Genomic DNA, 17,221 nt, shown 5'->3' on the forward strand with positions numbered 1-17,221 from the left:
ATATTATATCAAAAGACCTATATTGTATCAAGATAAGCAGGGAAATTTCACAACTTTACCATAACAAAAATACAGAAAATATGGACTGCGCCATTAATGAACACATTTCAACTTTTAAAAATTTCCTGTCCGGCAGGGAATGCCAAATCACAGTTAGAGGATTTTACCTGCAACAATGAACTTTTTAAGACCAAAACATGACAAAAACATATTTTAAATGTGCAGCCAGAGGAAATGGGCCAAAAGAAAAGCAATGGCCCCTGAAAACGTATGGTAATTAGAGTTTTCAAATCCTCACCTAAATACCTTGTAAAAGATCATCCAGTTTCTGCTTTGCTTCCTGTCTGACATAGATGCTTAACAACATCCACCCAGTCCCATCCACGGGCTTTTTGACCTTTAGAATCGGCTTTGTCCCACTGCCTCCTTTTTTGAGCCTTAGTTAAATGTTCTTTTTTCTCTTTAGGTTTATCTGACTCCTGTGGGATAATAAAAAGTAAAAGGGTCTTGCACATGAAAATGGGAAGTTATGTAGAACATGTCACAGACTGTGAAATTATACTGACTGTTGCACAAGATGCTCCAAGCTGTACTCTTTCCATTGAGGCAGTAACAGATTGAAGTGTTTCAGGCTGTTCCTTCAACAGCTCATCTAGTTTCTCTTTGATTGATTCAAAAATTGTATATGTTACAGGCATTCCTAAGTACTGCTCAGCTTCTGTATCAATGTAACTAATGATTGTCTCTTTAACAGATGGGAGTCTGAAAACAAAATTTAAAAATATAAGGACAAATTAATTAACAAACAAATTAAGAAATTCGAACAGAGTAACCTACTTACAAATTTCTATTGTAAAATGCTTCCAAATTGAAGGCGGGTTTGACGGATGGATAAGTAGGACCCCATGATATTTCTAGGACAAATGACCTCGAAGCTCCATCATCACCATACTGCCAGACAAAAAAAGAAGCATAGTTAACAAGGCAAGGAATAATATGAGAAGAATTATGCTTATTGGCAGAAATAAAAGCATGATCTTACTTTATACTGGTAGACGGTAGGAGATACTTGCTTGAATGAAGGATCCCCATCATAAATTGACATAAGTACTTCCTGTTCATCAGTTTGCTGCTCTGCGTCACTCATGATTCTCTGTAAAATGTACATAAAGTAGTGAAGGGCGATGTCATTTCATAAAAATTAAAGGAATCGTAGGTGTATTTGGAACAGCATTTGGCAAGTTCCCAACCAACGTAAATTGAAAAGACAGATAGGATACAAAACAAAAATGTATAAAGCAAGTAAGACTTGTCTCAAAAATTAAAATTTATAGGAGTAAAAGCACAAATAAAAATTTAAGAGAATCTAAGGGTACCAAGAAGGTTACGTTTGAAGGACTCGAGCAAATACGTAGCCATTGTGTATCACAGGTGTAGAAGTGCATCAAAAGAAACATTATTGCAGACCTACGCTGTCGTAAAAAACATACCACTTCAAGGTATGTTGCTTTTGTTTTTTTCAAAACAAATTATGTTCAGCAGGTCCAGACCGACAGCAGAGCAGAATAAACATTTACGGGGGAGGGGGAAGAGAGTCGATAGGTCGCTCGAGCTATAGAAGGTTCGTCATTTCCGGTGAAATCTCTCCCAAACCAAAAAACGAGGACCTCTTTTTGATTGAAGAAGAAGTTGGTTAAATTTGTTGAAGGACGGGTTAGGTATAATTCATTCATCAATGAATTACAAATGTTTGATTCAGTCTGGCGTAATTGACTAAAAAGGTCTGCTTGAAGCTACCGAATGGTCGTTTGTTGCTGTGCTGTTGGTTAGCTCTTCTCGTGCTGTCATTGACAGACACACCACAGGTCTTTTCTCCAAAATGGTGAAAATGGACAGTTCTGAAATGGAAACAACGATGGATTTAAAATGTCAGAAGGAAAAAGTCGACGAACATGCGAGACGCAAGCTCGTCGAAGGAGAGAAGTGGTAAGTGTTTTCTTCCATTTTACAACCATCTTTTCTAGCAGAACTTGCATGATGTTGGTTTTCTCTTATTCAAAACCATGTGACTCAACATTATTTTAATTTTGGGTGTTTTTGTTAGTGTCACATTCTGTTTGAATTTCCTCTGTGTGCTATCTACATCATAAATTTCTATACGAGTCATTGCATGGCTTCAATTGCACTCTGACTACGACCATACTCAACTGCTCTGTGGATTCGTCCGGTTTCGTGAATTATATTAATTGTTTGTCATATTCTGGACGTTTCTACTGTGTATTCTGCAAATAGCTGTTGTCGTTAGTATCTGTATGCCAGATTCATGCCTATGAACATCTCAATCTAGCTTGATCTTCATTCACCCGTCCGTATGCCGTAAGAGGTTAGCGTTCGGTTTGTTAGGTTAGGTTCATACGGTTCCCTCTGTTTCCCTCCCAACTTCTTTTCCTTGTACATCTATCTATTGTTTACAGAAACTTCTACATAGTGACTTAAAATATTGATATTATTGAATTTTATGAGAGGAGATAATAACTTAATCATAGTTGATAATGACCCCTTTCTCGTGTCCATTGTTCTTTGTTGACGGAACTATCTTACTTATTTTGCAGGTATTTGATAGCATCATCATGGTTCACACGTTTAATGGATTATTTGAACAGCGATGATCCAAATGATGCTGAAAATCCTGGTCCTATTGACAACTCTAGTATTCTTCAAGGTAATCCATTTTTTATTGTGAGGAACTCTGCTTTCATTGTGATGTATTTTACTGAATTTTGGTTGCTTGTTGTTTTGCAGGTGATGACAATGAATTACTTAGAGAACATCTCATCGATGAAATGGACTATAAACTGGTTCCTGAAGATATCTGGGAGTATCTAGTTAACATCTATGGTTTAGCGGGAGGTCAAGAACCCATATCGAGATATGTAAGTGGTTTAACATTAGAAGTTAGTTCGAAAGAAATGGCTTCTCCTTTGTTCTACTTGTTTCTTTTTCCAGGTTGTCAATGTTGGAGAGTTCCAGGCTCACCTGAAAGTTGAAGTATATTTAGTTAATATAGAGCTGTGTAAGGATTTTGAATTAGACAAGACAGTTAAAATGTATTTCAGCAAGAAAGATCCAGCTGGTAAATTTTGTTGTTTCTTTGCAAGTATTTGGATTGTATTTTACAAAATTGCTCTTCATCTAATTTATTCTTTCCATCTTAGGCAAAGTCCATGATGCAGCTAGGAAACATTTTGAGATTCCTGACACCATCAAAAGTCAACTTTGGACTTGCTTTTCAAACAATGCTTACAATCTTGTCAAAAATCTTGAAAAAACACTCCAAGAAGAGCTGATATGTCCTAATTGTGTAGTTATTCTTGACACCCAAGGTCCAGATGGAGTCTACTCAAGTAAAGAGCATATGAAAAGGTGTGAAAAAAGCCATGTTTTTGTTTTTTTATTTGTTTGTTTCCATTTTTAAACTTTTTAAAGTATTGACTTGTTCCTTCCTGTCTTATAGATTTGACCTCCGAGAGCCTGTTAACAAATCAACAGCATCGAAAGAGACTGTCAAAAGTGCTGCTATTCCTTTGCCAGCTCCTGAAGCACCTTCATCTGCTCCCCCTATGTATGTAAACAGTTTTATCCCTTTAAGTTTTAGTTGCTGTTTTGTTATGTGTCTTAGCAAACATTATCCAATTTTTTTTCTACATTTATTTTTATATTATAATTTTTAAACTGTTGCAGGACAACTAGGTACAGCATGAACCATTCAACTGTTACTGCTGGATTGTGTGGTCTTTCTAATTTGGGAAACACCTGTTTTATGAACAGTGTGCTCCAGGTATATTCCTCTTTATTTATTGTAGTTATAGTTTGTGGGTCTGTTTGGAGTAGTCCCTGACTTGGCAAATTACTTTTTTTCAGTGTATGAGTAACACTCCTCCCATCACTGATTACTTCCTCAACAACCATCATCATGATGACCTAAATGTTGATAATCCATTAGGTATGCGAGGTGAAATTGCCAAGTCTTTCGGTGAGCTGATCAAAACGATGTGGAGTGGCACTTCAAGTACTGTACCTCATCACTTCAAGGTATTGTTTCTTAATCAAGATATCAGAAAACCAAGCTTTTTCTAGTAGATAAATTATTTATCTATCTCATTGTTTCCATTTATGTTTCAGCTTCAAGTCTCCAAATTTGCCCCACAATTTTCTGGGTACCAACAACATGATGCTCAAGAATTACTCACGTTCCTCTTGGATGGGTTGCATGAAGATCTTAACCGCATTCATGACAAGCCATATATTAAGCAGAGAGACTCTGATGGACGGCCTGATGAGGTAAAATTTTTACCTCTTTATCTTGTTGATGTGGTGTTGTTTTCTTGAGCTAAAACTAGAATGATTTGTGGCTGTCAGGTTGTTGCTGCTGAAGCATGGAGCAACTACAAGAAACGCAATGACTCAATAATTGTTGAACTTTTCCACGGACTATTAAAATCTACTGTGTGGTGTCCTCGGTGCAAGATAACATCTGTCACGTTTGACCCGTCATGTTACCTATCATTACCCTTGCCTACCAAGTTACATCGTCAAGTAGAGGTATGTTTAGTTCACTCTCACTTTAATATTGTTGATGTTTCTTTATTTATCTTATTTTAACTATTTTGGCTTCTTTTCCACTATTCAGGTATTATTTATTCCGTACTCAGGAGAGCAGAAACCAACACATTACAGAGTTCAAGTGCCTCAGAGAGCACGCATGGAAGATGTGTTTCAAGGATTACATAAATTTACAAATTACCCTGTAGACCAAATGATTGCCACCGAAAATGTGAAGCATCACTTCCAGCAGATATTTGATGCTACTGACTCATTAGATTCATTAAGGGACGACAAAGATCCAATAGCTGTGTAAGTTAGTTTTTGCTTGACAATATTCTCATATACGTTGCCATCTCAGCTCTAATGCCTGGCATTTGTCAACAGCTACCAAATTCCTGTATCAATTCATGACAAAAAGTATGTTGCTCTACCGGTTTGCCAGTGGGAGTTGGCTGAAAGGAAAGAGTTTGCAAGAAGTCAGTTGTTTGGCATGCCAGTGTTTGTTGTGGTTCCCAGAGTCGGATGCTCATATCATCAACTCTGCAATGCAATTCTCAAGAGAATGGATCCTTACCTCCTGATTAATGTGACTCCGAACCCCACTTACAAGAGTTTTGATGATGACTCTGTACATCTAAATGGAAGTTGGTATCTTGTAATTTGTTTACCAAAGTTTGCAATAACATGTTATGTTTTGTGAATTTTAAACTTTTTAACTGTGTTATAGGTATGAAAGATTCGGATAATGAAGATGAGGAGGATGAAGACAGTGAAGGGAAAGCTGCTAATGGGGATGGTCATGAGAAGATGGATCTTCACTTTGAACATGAGGATTGGGATAGAGATGATGAAGATCAAAAGTATACAAATGGGGACTCTATCAATCAAACTAACAAGTTTGGAATATTCATTGTGAACAACAATAGGATTCAAAGCATGAATTCTTCTGACATGAACAAAATTATTACTTTCCCTGGTAAAAAATCTACCAACATTTTGAAATTTTGTGGTGTTTTTATCTTGGGAATTCTCAACATCCTGTTCTTAATTGCAGATGCTTTGGGAAGACAATACCTGGCAATTCAATGGACGCCAAAATCTCGTCAAACATACTTCAAAGAAACAGCAGTTCGTGACTATGTGAAGCATGAAAGTTACCTTTCTATGAGGTCAGTTGGCGTTGACTTGAAAGACTGTCTATCTCTCTACACCAGCACAGAGAAATTGGATGCATCTGAGGCCTGGTAAAGTATCCATGATGTACTTGACTGTCTTCTTCATGGTGTTTTCATAAATTTTGTAGGGTCATAGTGAAATGGGTGATGAGTGTGAGGATTCAATAATTTAAGCTGACCTTCTGTGTTTTCTTAGGTACTGTCCAAAGTGCAAAGACCACATAGAAGCAACCAAAAAGTTTGATCTGTGGAATCTTCCAAGAATACTTGTTATCCATCTGAAGCGGTTCCACTTCAGCAGATTCCGCCGAGACAAAATTGACCTCACCGTCAATTTCCCACTACATGGATTGGAACTGAAAGATTATATTGTAGATCCTAACTACGATAAGAGCTCTACTTATGACCTAATTGGAGTTTGCAATCATTATGGAAACCTTGCTGGGGGTCACTGTAAGCCTCTCATCATTCTCGCACTTTTCTCGTGATGGAAGGTTCAACAATTTACTCTCTTTTTTCTTTTTTTTTTTTTTTTGCAGATACAGCTTATGGGCTGAACAAGTTAGAAAATTCGTGGTATCTGTTTGATGATAATCATGTTGGGAGAGCAAATGAGTCAGCTGTTGTGGTAAGTTTTCTGCTATCTAGCTGATGATAGCACTATCCAGTAATTTGTTACAATTAATTTTTCACTTTCTGACAATGTTTGTTAACATTTTTGTTGCAGTCAAACAACGCGTATGTACTGTTCTATATGCGCCGTGATGATGAAGAAATGCAGCAATAGCCAATGCCAACCCTGTTAAAATAATTGTGTGAAGTGGTAAATTCCACTGTGATGTGCAAGTAAGCATCTTTGAGTGGCAACACTTGAAAGCCTTATGAAGGAAACCTTTTTATTTAAAATATGCTGTGATAAAACTGAAGGTTTACCCACAAGTCAAGACATAGAAGCTGGAATGTTTGCATTATGACTGATGGAAGAACTAAGGCAGTGAGAGGACATTTCATTGTTGTTTAGTGTTTTACAGTTGTCTTGTTTGACATTTAGCTAATTGTTCATCATTATTTGTCATGTGTTTTGTTTACTAACTAATCCTCCTGAGAGGCTGCATGGATTTCTTGTCTCTCTGCCTTCTATAACAGCTTTGTTTTGAAACATAGCTTCTTTTGAGGTATGTGTCTCTTGCTTGTATTTGTTATTCTCTTTGCCTATTATTGACCGGACTATGTATGTCAAGCTCCGATTGTAATGGTAAAAGAGACTAGAGCCTTCATTTCCCAAAACTGTTAATGGTACTGTTCACAAATTGGTACAAAGTAAACTGGATTTGATTCTCACTTTTGCTGTAGACATCCTAGTGAGTTATATTTCTTATTTAAAAAAGAGAGTATCGATGAACATGTATTAAATGTAGAAGATTGTCCAATTAATTCCAGTTTATTTTTTAAACATCAGCTTCTAATATTAGCTTGAAGCTGTCCTGATATTTTTCAACTACTGTTAAAATATTGAGATATATATTTGAACTAGTTTTGAGATTTGAGGCTGAGACTTTTGCTAAAATGGTAGTGTTAACTTACCATCAAGCAGTGAAGACAGTGGCCGTATGTACTATCGATTCACTAATTGGGTTCTCTGTTTCTCTAGGAAAATATTCTGTGGAAAGTGGCATGTGGGTTTTATTTATTGCCTTATTTATTTCTTATGAATTGATTGTTCCTTTTACTACATTAATTTTGAAGTGTTCAGTTAAGTGCTAATTTCTATCTTAAATATCCAACCTTCCTCTGTTAAACTCTTTCTAATTAACCGTACTAGGCCCTTCTCTTGTACTTATCACACCTATTTTGTTGTTGTCCAATTTCTTGTTCTACTCAAATTTTGCTATGTAGTGCAACCCCAATGTTAATATTTTAGTTTGGTGTAGTTTAGGAATCACTTCTGTTCTTAATGTTTTTATCAGTGAAACCTTTTCACTGATGTTTTTAAAATGTGGTGTTCAGGTTTTCTGGAAAGATTGTTATGCTTTAGCTGTAGTATCAAAGCCTAAAATTCCCTTTTATATGCCACAGGAAAAGACTGTATCTCTGTTTAATTTTAAAAATCACTTTGCCTTGCACATTTTTAATGAAGGAAATATGATAATTTTTAATTTGGCATACCCTTGTAGGCTTTTAATTTTGATTTCCATTAAGATCAGAAATCTATTGTACAAAGCATGTAAAGCACTCCAAAAGTTTGTCAAATTTTGTTGAGGAGATTTCTTAATATTTATGAACGGTGTATCATGTGAAGGTGCTCAAGTCGAAGATTATCAATTTGTCCATTGTAAGCTAAAATTCTTTTGATACGTATTGTTGAAGTCATGTAGTATTAGCATATAAAATTAACAGTTTTTACAAAAATGTGATGGTAGTTCAAGTGTGGATGATGTATGATATGACTGCTATCTGATTTGATTCAGCAAATGTGAAATTAGGAGCAACTTATTTTATTTCTGAGTTGTTTTTGTTTCATTTTTTTTTTTTTTTCGATTTGGTTCTTCTGGTAAAGTGCCGCCAACTGTTTGTTGCCGTTTTAATTATGCCACTGATTTGTGAGATCAGGACCCTTTTATTTTCACTATACGGAGAGTTGGTACATTTTGGTGTCAAACTTTGAAATCAAATGTACAAATAAAAGAATGCGGAACATTTCACTCAGTCTCCATTTATTACCGCTGACCTGAGAGGAAGGAGGATCACTCGTCCCCGAAGAGGAGGCGCATGAGCGGCCCTCTCTCCCTCTCGCTCTTGTCCTCCTCGCGGAACATGGCGCGGAGGAAGCGCAGCATCGGCCGCTCCCGCTCGGCCAGCGCCAGCAGGGCCTGCAGCGGCTGCCCCGTCCCCGTCGTCGCGGCACTGGCAGTCGCCTCACTGGCTAGGGGCTCGGCGGCGCTAGAGGCAGCAATAGAACCTGCAGCAGTGCCATTTGAACAGCGAGTCGGACTCGACCTCGACCCCACGGAGCGAGGGGAGTCAAGTCGAACATTCCAAGCGAACTTATACGGCCCAGAAGACGCGCCACGCACCGAATGTCTGGAGGCAGGTTCACCTAGAGTCTAGACGCCTGCGGTGTAGGCCGCGCTCGCCCCACAGCGCGTGCGAGTACGATGGGCTGCCTACCCCGCAGGCGCTGTTCCGGCTAGGCTAGGCGTCCAGCCCGCTTGCCGCGGCTTGCCGCTTACCTGGGCGGGAAGAGGAAGGGCAGTGTCGGCGCGCGGCACCACGACCTGCAGGGCCCCGCGATGGCGGCGAAGAGGGTGGGGTAGGCGGTGGCCAGGGCCGCGGCCACGGGGCCCAGCGGCCTGGCGGGCCAGCCGGCGGGGAAGCCGTAGCCGCCGAAGCCGAGCGGACTGCCGCCTCCCGCCCCCGCCGACCCCACCCCCACCCCGCCCACGCCCCCGGAGAACGGCGGCCCGGTGGACAGCGAGCCCGCGGGCGCGAACACAGGGGGAAGGCCGGCGCCGTAGGCCCCGGCGAGGGAGGGGTACCCGCCGCCGTAAGCGGGGAAGCCGAAGGCGGGGTACCTGGACAACGACGAGAACGATGAACTCCGTGCCGTCGCAAAACCGGCGAAACCCGCACCGTTGACTCCCAGCCAGCACTCACCCCGCGTTTAGCGGTGGCGCCGTCGGGGCGTAGGGCACGTACGAAGGGGCGAAGCCGATGGACTGGTTCTTGGCCAAGGCTGGCAGCAGCAGCAGCACGTAGAGCACCGAGGCCGCCGAGGTCACCATGGAGTCCTACAGAGCAGACGAGGGGATGAGGGAGGACCGCGCCCGAGCACGCCGTCAACGGAGGCCGGACTGACCTGGAGGTTGGTGGCGTTGGCGACGACGCTGGCGTTCGGGGCGCTCCTGAGCAAGGGCATGGCGGTGAGGACCATGGGGGAGACGGTGCCGCGCTCCGGGCACTCGGCAGACTGCGGGCCCCGCGCCTCGCCGCCAAGCGCGAACGCCGGAGAGGCGCACGGGGGCAGCGGCGCGCCGTTTTATGGACCGCTGGATGCTCCGAGTGTCGAAGAAACGAAGAAACGGCGGCGGAAGGGAAAGCGAATTCGCAGCCCGATTGGATTGCGCGTTGCGCATGTCGCGAGCACCACATCATTTGCATACATTTTTGCTGGCCCTCCGTAAAAACTATTATCCCCTCCCCTCAGCTGTCGTGGTTTCTAGGGCTCTTTTTCTTTCTAGCTTTCATACTAATGGAGGTGACTGCAATGGACTTTTATGTGGGGACGTATTGATGACAACAGGTGCCAATAGCTTGCCAACCCCGGCCTATGAAGATTTGCTGTCAAGGCACGGCCCGCACGGCACCTCCTCACAAATATTTGAATTTTGAAAAAGGCGGAACTCGAACAGGAAAACCAACTGTTAGCGAATATGACTGAAAACAGTTCAATAAATCCATGATCTAGGACAGACAGAGCCGATTTTATTCTGTCTTGCTAGTCTGCAAAAAAAACAGTCTGCTCTGGAATCGGGTCCCAGCTTGCCTCTTTCAGAGAGTGATCGGGGCACTTGGCACCTTTGGTTGGCTAGCCTGGATGGCGTTGACGCGGCCGCGGGAGGACGTACAAACTGTCACCTTGCAGTGTCGTGCACCTTAAATTAGCTTTTGCTTTGTACGTGTTGTCCCGTCCCGTCTCTTACGTGTCTGTGAAGTTACCTTGCTCCGTAAATTTCCACCCGTGGTAAGTGCAGAAGCTTGGGAGAACGTCGAAGATGCACCCATTGATGCTCGTCTAAATCTAGTTTAGTTTTCGTCAGCCTTGATCGTGATGTTCACTGGACTGTTTGATCTGGGGTTACTGCAGGTTTCTCTGAATTGCTTGAAAAACTTCGATGCTTGTTCTGTTTCCAGTTGTCTGATTCTTCCCAGAATGAACGTGATCCGACAACCCAAGCGTGGAGGGGGGAACCCTGGTGGTTCGAGGCCCCTCATAATGACCAACCAGAAACCCAAAGGACGTGGGCGAGGAGCCATAGACTTTGACCCAAGTATGACCTCCACTTTGCAGTTGATCAAAGTTCCTGTATTCTGTATTTTAGAATTTTAGCCATGATCATTTCCTTCTAGTTCAATACCGCCCTGGCCGTCAGAGAGGCACTTCCACTTCCAGCAGTGGAGAAATGAGGACTCCGAGCAATCTGGCGCTACAGATGGGACTCATTTCCTCAGCTCATCGAGGTTCCTCTTCCTCAACTCACACCGATTCTGCAAACCCGTCTACACCATCAGGCCATTCTCTTATCCACCCAATGCTTAGATCAAGAGTTTTTGCCAGGTTCGTAAAATTCCACTAATGAGATTAGATGCCATTACAATATGAATGATTTGAACCTCTGTTTCACTTAGGCAATCATCGTCTTCATCATCTAATGTCACTCCAAGAGCTACTTCTATTATGGGCCCTCCAAAAACTCCTCGCAGTAATCTCTTCACGCCGAGGAATTCTTTGATAGTGTCAAGCACACCAAGAACAACTCCCACATCTGGCTCTACAGGAGAATTACATCATTCACATGTAATTCTTGGTATGATTGACTATAATGCACTTTTTCAGTTGTGTTAGTCTTGTGCCAATTATTCATTATTATTTTATTTTTTTGAGTAGCAGTATCCGAGGGGAGGGGACATGCTCGAGGTGAAGTTGGCATAGCTGTCATCGATATCAAGAGGCCTCGCCTGATTTTATGTCAACTTAGTGACCGTCAAACTTATGTAAACACTCTCACCAAAATCAGTGTGTTTCAACCGGTTGAGGTAAGCAAGTTTATATTTTGATGAGGTAATGTTATAGAGAACTGTTTTTAACTAAGAACTCGCAAATAATTTTTTATTTCCTATGGCAGATTTTGGTACCTAATACTTTTGTTGACTCCAATCAACCAAACAAACTTTATAAATTACTTGAAGAGAAATTTCCTTTTGTGAGCATGTCCAAAGTTCAGAGAAGGCTGTTTCGAGATTCAGATGGTCTAGAAAAGGTTCAGCACCTTTGCCTCCCTCAAAATTCATCTTGCCAGTTGATTCTGCAAGACAAGTAAGGGTGTATGCACTTGAAAAAATTTATTTTGTCTTGTATTATATCTTTCTAACATGTTTTGATTCCATTTTGAAAGATTTTATGCGTTGGCTGCAGCTGCTGCTCTTCTTAAGTATGTAGAATTTGTACAGAATGTAATCTTTGCTGCTCACTCACTCAAAGTAGAATATCAAGGAGCGCACCATGGAACCATTATTGGTAAGTAAAGAAATAATTTTAAACTTATCACGATGTTTCACTCTGTGCTTTACCTCTGTGCGCAATAACTTTGTCCCCATTTACAGATGTGATCACAGCAAAAAATTTAGAATTGCTTTTAAATCAACAGAGCAACAATGCCTCCCACACTTTAGTGAAGGTGATAGACCATTGCTGCACTAATGGGGGAAGTCGTTTGTTGCGGGCCTCCTTATTGCACCCCCCATGTTCCCTACCTTTCATTACAAAGCGCCAAGATAGTGTTCAAGAGTTGGTGGAAAAACCTGATGTAGCTCAGAAAATACGGGTAGGGTCTTCATGAGTTCTTTTAATTTTCTCGCAAAGTAAATCTTTTAACACATGTTTTCTCATTTTAACAGGAAGTTTTCCGGCAGTTACCTGATGTTGAGCAGCTCCTAACTTTATGTATGCAAACCCCATCAACTATTGATAGCACTCAGGCAATGGAGACAAGAGTGAACTATGTACTGCAGCTTAAAACAGCATTGGAATCTCTACCTCATATTGTGGCTGCTATGGAGAACGTTCAGTCCTCTTTGCTTTGCAAAGCTAAAAAGGTAGGAGGTGGGAAGTTTTAAGGAATTTAATAAGCACTTAAACCAGCTGTTTGTCCTTTTTTAAAAAATAATTTATTTGCTTATAGTGTCTTGAGGATCCCAGAGGTAATTTAATGAAAGCAAGAATCCTGCAAACACTAAATGAAGATGTCAAAGCTCCCAAGGGAGGTAAGACGGCTGTTTTTCAGAAGTGCTTTGCTGTTAAAAGTGGAATCAATGACCTCATGGATGTTGCTCGCAAAACATACTGTGAGCTTATCAATGATATGCATGGTAAATACAATTTTCTTTATCGATTTCCTATCTACTGAAAATTGTAAGTTTGCATATACCCTAATATTTTTTGCATTTCAGAAAATGTCATAGAACTTGGAAGCACTTATTCACTTCCACTGAAAATGAACTATTCTGTGACCAGAGGATATCATATTCAAGTCCCAATCCAAAAAAACCATCCTGTTAAAAAATCCGATCTGCCAGCACAGTTTGTACAGGTATTTAAAAACAATATATTAATTTTTAATTTTTGTTCTTTTGAAATTTTTAATGTTTTAATTTTTATTCAAAGGTGCAGCAAAGTAGAAACTGTTTCACCTGTACAACTGACACTCTCATTCTTGCAAATGAACGAATTAAGTATATAACAACTGATATACTCACCCTGAGCAATACGTGAGTAGCTATTTCAAGTACAATTATTCCTAGCTATTTAGCTATGCACTGACTGAATACATATATTTTACTTTTATTGTAGACTACTTTCTTCCATTTTGAATGACATCCGTGAACATATTGGCTATCTGTATGAAATGTGTGAAAGCATTGCTGAGGTAGACCTTGCATTATCGTTGAGCCAAATCAGCAGAAGCCATAACTATGTGAGGCCTAAATTTGGAGACAAACTCTGCCTTAAGGCATCTCGCCATCCAATTTTAGAGTCCATTGCTTCATGTGATCCCATTGCTAATGACATTGTAGGTATCTTGTTTGCCCCCACCTGTGCCAATGCAGGCATTTCACACTTAAACATTTCTCAAGCTTGTTATTTTTATTTTTTTCCGAACAGGAAGCCACAAGCTGGCAAAATATGTCTGTCATTACTGGTCCAAATATGAGTGGTAAAAGTATTTACATCAGACAAGTGTTACTTCTACAAATTATGGCTCAAGTAAGCTACTCAATTTTCTTACTCATTAAATTGGGTTTCATTTATTTTCAACTTCAACAATGTTTCCTCCTATATACTGTTCAGGTTGGGTGTTATGTCCCTGCTGAGGAAGCAACATTTCGCATCACAGATCGCATATTTTCTCATCTGAACTTTGATGACAGCATTGAAAATAATGCTTCAACCTTGGCTTTAGAAGTATAATTCCTGGCTTACTACTTTGTAGCCTCTTGTTTGTGTTTTTGGAGTCTAAATATTTTTTCCCATTGAAAATCATTGATGATTGTTTTTTTACTGTAATTATTCAGATGAAGGAAATGCAGCTTATTCTGTCAAGCATCACTGCTACTTCCTTGGTTGCTCTTGATGAGCTTTGCAGGGGAACTTCTGTTGAAGAGGGGACAGCAATAGCGTGGTCGCTGTGTGAGGAGCTCAGCCAATCAACAGCATTTGTTTTTGTCACAACTCATTTCAGAGAATTAACCAGGCTGTCATCTCTTTACCCTTCTATTAAAAAGTCAGTTGCAGTTTTACTTGTGCTCCATTTTGTTCTTACTGTGCATTAAACAAAGATTTTAATTTTCAGCATTTACTTGGAAACAGTCGAGCATGAGTTTTCTGACAAAAAGTGTCGACTTGTTTACACTCATCGATTGCTGCCTGGTGTTAATCCTGCAGAAAATTATGGTTTACGCCTTGCAGAAAATTTGGATGTACCGAAACCAGTTCTCGAGATGTCGAAAACTTTTGCATCACAGATTAGAAATACTTCCGAGGTGAATAAAATAATGTTTGCAAATTCTGTGGTAGCAGGACCACATCTTCAATTATGTGAAATCATTTTTCTTTTTATAGGCAAATCTTATATCTGACATAGGAGATGAGACTTACACTCTTGCAATGGCCCTTCACAAACTGAAAGTTCTCACCACTACTGATGGCTTGACTGTGGATGAATTAAAAACATTTCAGTTGAATGTGAGAAAAGAAATCAGAGAGGCACAACAACGAAAGCAAGATGTCATATTAAGTAAACAGATGGAACAACATGCTGTAGCAGAAGATATTCAATCTAACGTTGTAGCTCACCAACAAAATTTGTGTGGCTATTCAAGCTCCGAAGCTGGTCTTAGCCCAATTGTCTCCAAAGCATCAGAAAGAATGTTCCCTGAAAATCCAATTTCAGAAGCATCAGAAAGAATGTTCCTTGAAAACCCCATTCTAGAAGCATCAGAGAGAATGTTCCCTGAAAACCCTATTTCCGGTGGTAGTGACTATGGCAGTCCAAAAAGTCATGATAATGGTCGATGCCCCAGTCCTGAGGAAGAGACACCAAAATCAAGTCTCCCAGAAGATAACATTGACGCACATGATTCGACTCTGTGTTCCTCACCTACTCTTAATTTGACCGCAATAAGCACTCTTGACACCCCAAGGAGCGTCACCTCCTTCTGCTCGCAACACACTTGGCTGGCACAAACTCCAGACCAAAGCAGCAGATATTCCGAAAGTAAATGTCCCTCAAGCAGAAGGTCTCAAAGTTTCAGTGATGCCAGTGATTCAGGAAGTGATGAAAATTCATCCCTAAGCCATTTTAGATCTGAGTTGTCCATGTCAAACTCTATGATGAGTGTGTATGATGAAGACAAAGTGACAAATGGGCAGAGTTTCAATGCATTTTGTAAACCTCAGGACATCTCTCGTCAAAGTAAAGACAGGAGCACTGACTTCTTCAGCCAATCTACAGCCATCCTCAGCCAAAACTCAGTCGCATCAAATCCATTTCAATTCATAAATGAGCAGCAAAGTTTCCAAAGTCTGTTCAAGAGCACAGATACACCTCTGAAGAAGAGACTTCCAATATTTCCAGCCAGCTTCTTCATGTCACCAAGAATAAGTGAACATTTAAATGATGAAGGGCTATCATCCCCACCCATGGCCTCTAGGACTCCGCAAACAAATAATCCACAGAAAAGAACCAGTGCTGACTTTAACGCACCGAGTGAACAAGGCTACATTGACGAAGGGCCATCAACCCCATTCACGACCTCCAAGACTCCGCAAACAAGTAATCCACAGAAAAGAACCAGTGGTGACTTTTACTCACAGCGTGAACAAGGATGCATTGACAAAGGGCCATCAATCCACAAGACCCCTCAAACAAGTACTCCACAAAAAAGAGGCATTGGTGGCTTTTACTCACCAAGCGATCATGGTTACACCCACAAGACCCCTCAAACGAGTACTTCACAAAAAAGAGCCAGTGGTGGCCTTTACTCACCAAGTGATCATGGCTACATTGATGAGTCACCCGGTCATTCAAGCAATCCACGGAAAAGGGCCAGCAGTGATTCTTGCTCACCAATTAGTGGCAGTAAAAAGTCGCTACAAGTTTCAGCAGAAAAAAAGATCCACTCTAGCGGAAAGAATCTACTGGAACAAGCGCCGAAAGGAGGTTTCCATTCTCTCCAACTGGTTATGGATTCCTACTGCTCTTCGGGCTCAGATAGTGATTAGTTGTGTAGTATTTATATGAATTATTTAAATATATTATTTTATCAAATTTCAACATGTTTAACTATAATAAAATAATTTATGTTTAAGGGCTAGCTCCATAATCAAGCAAAGAGTCTCTTTTCTTTCTCCTTCTTTCTTTGAGTTCACAACGTAGTCATTGGAGAGAAGTGGCAGGCTAGCCGCTCTGTTCGCCTGGAGGGCAGGCAACCCATCTCACGGCCACGCGGTGCGGCACAGAATACCCTGCTGTTTCGGCAGGCGCTTACCCAGCACCTGGCCGCGATGTCGCTCCGGGCTGCACAGGCCACTGCCAAGAGGTCGAAGTAAGTGACCCAGTCAGTCAAAAGGGAACGGGAATATTGGCGACGGGGCAACGCGTCCAGTTGGACCAGCAGGATGGTTCCAAACAGTGCTGTGTCTCTCTCGCACTCAAAGGGCACTCGATAGGGGTGCAAGGGAGACAGAGTACTGTTGGAGTCGCACTGCTGCGGCTTCCTCCGTTTTTGCGTCCAGTTGCGTGGTTGTTGGTGCGGGCCGTGGCGCACAAGGCAGGCAGGCACTGGCAGGCACGTGCCGACAGGACGGGGAGGGGAGGGGGTAGTCTGGCGTACTTGTTTGTCAGTGAGGGGGGCGTCGCCACTCACCAAGCGTCACGGCGCTGCTCGGCCCGAGGCTCGGCCCGCCGCCGACGTCACTGTAAGTCAGGCGATTCCGCTTGCAACGAGCGGTGCGGTGGTAGTGGGGGCGTGGCTTTGTTTGTCAGTGCAAAAGGGTGCAACGGACCCCCGGGCCCGGCCCCCGGCCCGGCCCTGCCCCCGCAGTGCGACAGCGTGAGTGACAGGGCCCGGCCCGGCCGGACACTGCTGCCATTGTCCACCACACT

The 17,221-nt window shown here is 41.7% G+C and overlaps 3 protein-coding genes across 9 annotated transcripts; 2 read left to right on the top strand and 1 right to left on the bottom strand.

Annotated features, from left to right (window-relative positions):
- Positions 1-3: 3 nt before the first annotated feature.
- LOC117652072 (RWD domain-containing protein 4) lies at positions 4-1,640 on the bottom strand. 5 transcript variants are annotated; one of them, XM_034396722.1, is made up of 6 exons: positions 1,491-1,640; positions 1,043-1,153; positions 842-951; positions 567-762; positions 299-479; positions 4-167 (listed from the first exon to the last, which is right to left on the bottom strand). In XM_034396722.1, the coding sequence occupies exons 2-5, from the start codon at positions 1,145-1,147 to the stop codon at positions 318-320; spliced, it is 573 nt and encodes a 190-aa protein (XP_034252613.1). In that variant the 5' UTR covers positions 1,148-1,153; positions 1,491-1,640; the 3' UTR covers positions 4-167; positions 299-317. The 5 variants fall into 5 exon arrangements, with proteins under 5 accessions (XP_034252613.1, XP_034252614.1, XP_034252615.1 ...); XM_034396723.1 differs by having other exon boundaries at positions 1,468-1,601; XM_034396724.1 differs by having other exon boundaries at positions 1,472-1,598.
- A 14-nt stretch (positions 1,641-1,654) lies between these two features.
- On the top strand, positions 1,655-8,482 carry LOC117652068 (ubiquitin carboxyl-terminal hydrolase 15-like). The gene is made up of 17 exons (XM_034396716.1): positions 1,655-1,986; positions 2,613-2,722; positions 2,803-2,933; positions 3,007-3,133; positions 3,216-3,423; positions 3,515-3,622; positions 3,742-3,838; positions 3,922-4,092; positions 4,183-4,341; positions 4,420-4,602; positions 4,691-4,914; positions 4,990-5,249; positions 5,333-5,581; positions 5,660-5,849; positions 5,977-6,233; positions 6,320-6,408; positions 6,508-8,482. The coding sequence occupies exons 1-17, from the start codon at positions 1,880-1,882 to the stop codon at positions 6,565-6,567; spliced, it is 2,730 nt and encodes a 909-aa protein (XP_034252607.1). The 5' UTR covers positions 1,655-1,879; the 3' UTR covers positions 6,568-8,482.
- Positions 8,483-10,093: 1,611 nt separating this feature from the next.
- LOC117651602 (mutS protein homolog 4-like) lies at positions 10,094-16,438 on the top strand. 3 transcript variants are annotated; one of them, XM_034395754.1, is made up of 17 exons: positions 10,094-10,828; positions 10,908-11,115; positions 11,187-11,365; positions 11,446-11,594; positions 11,684-11,874; positions 11,954-12,075; positions 12,162-12,382; positions 12,456-12,653; positions 12,740-12,926; positions 13,008-13,147; positions 13,222-13,325; positions 13,408-13,627; positions 13,720-13,821; positions 13,906-14,019; positions 14,130-14,338; positions 14,408-14,597; positions 14,677-16,438. In XM_034395754.1, exons 1-17 carry the CDS (start codon positions 10,609-10,611, stop codon positions 16,336-16,338), a joined length of 4,416 nt encoding a protein of 1,471 aa, XP_034251645.1. In that variant the 5' UTR covers positions 10,094-10,608; the 3' UTR covers positions 16,339-16,438. The 3 variants fall into 3 exon arrangements, with proteins under 3 accessions (XP_034251645.1, XP_034251646.1, XP_034251644.1); XM_034395755.1 differs by having other exon boundaries at positions 10,094-10,521; positions 10,692-10,828; positions 13,720-14,019; XM_034395753.1 differs by having other exon boundaries at positions 13,720-14,019.
- Positions 16,439-17,221: the final 783 nt, after the last annotated feature.

This window comes from Thrips palmi, unplaced genomic scaffold, assembly GCF_012932325.1.
Source record: "Thrips palmi isolate BJ-2018 unplaced genomic scaffold, TpBJ-2018v1 HiC_scaffold_6, whole genome shotgun sequence".
Classification (NCBI taxonomy): Eukaryota; Metazoa; Arthropoda; class Insecta; order Thysanoptera; family Thripidae; genus Thrips; species Thrips palmi.

Bases quoted from the DNA above. Each gene is read 5' to 3' on its own strand.
- LOC117652072 (XM_034396720.1), bottom strand. From the start codon at position 1,457: ATGTTTCTTTTGATGCACTTCTACACCTGTGATACACAATGGCTACGT. The intron at 763-841 runs GTAAGTAGGTTA...TTTTGTTTTCAG, and splicing joins GCATTTTACAATAGAAATTT to ACTCCCATCTGTTAAAGAGA. The intron at 480-566 runs GTCAGTATAATT...ATTATCCCACAG, and splicing joins TTGGAGCATCTTGTGCAACA to GAGTCAGATAAACCTAAAGA.
- LOC117652068 (XM_034396716.1), top strand. From the start codon at position 1,880: ATGGTGAAAATGGACAGTTCTGAAATGGAAACAACGATGGATTTAAAA. The intron at 4,603-4,690 runs GTATGTTTAGTT...TCCACTATTCAG, and splicing joins AGTTACATCGTCAAGTAGAG to GTATTATTTATTCCGTACTC. The intron at 4,915-4,989 runs GTAAGTTAGTTT...ATTTGTCAACAG, and splicing joins GACAAAGATCCAATAGCTGT to CTACCAAATTCCTGTATCAA.
- LOC117651602 (XM_034395753.1), top strand. From the start codon at position 10,609: ATGTTCACTGGACTGTTTGATCTGGGGTTACTGCAGGTTTCTCTGAAT. The intron at 11,116-11,186 runs GTTCGTAAAATT...TGTTTCACTTAG, and splicing joins AGATCAAGAGTTTTTGCCAG to GCAATCATCGTCTTCATCAT. The intron at 11,595-11,683 runs GTAAGCAAGTTT...TTCCTATGGCAG, and splicing joins GTGTGTTTCAACCGGTTGAG to ATTTTGGTACCTAATACTTT.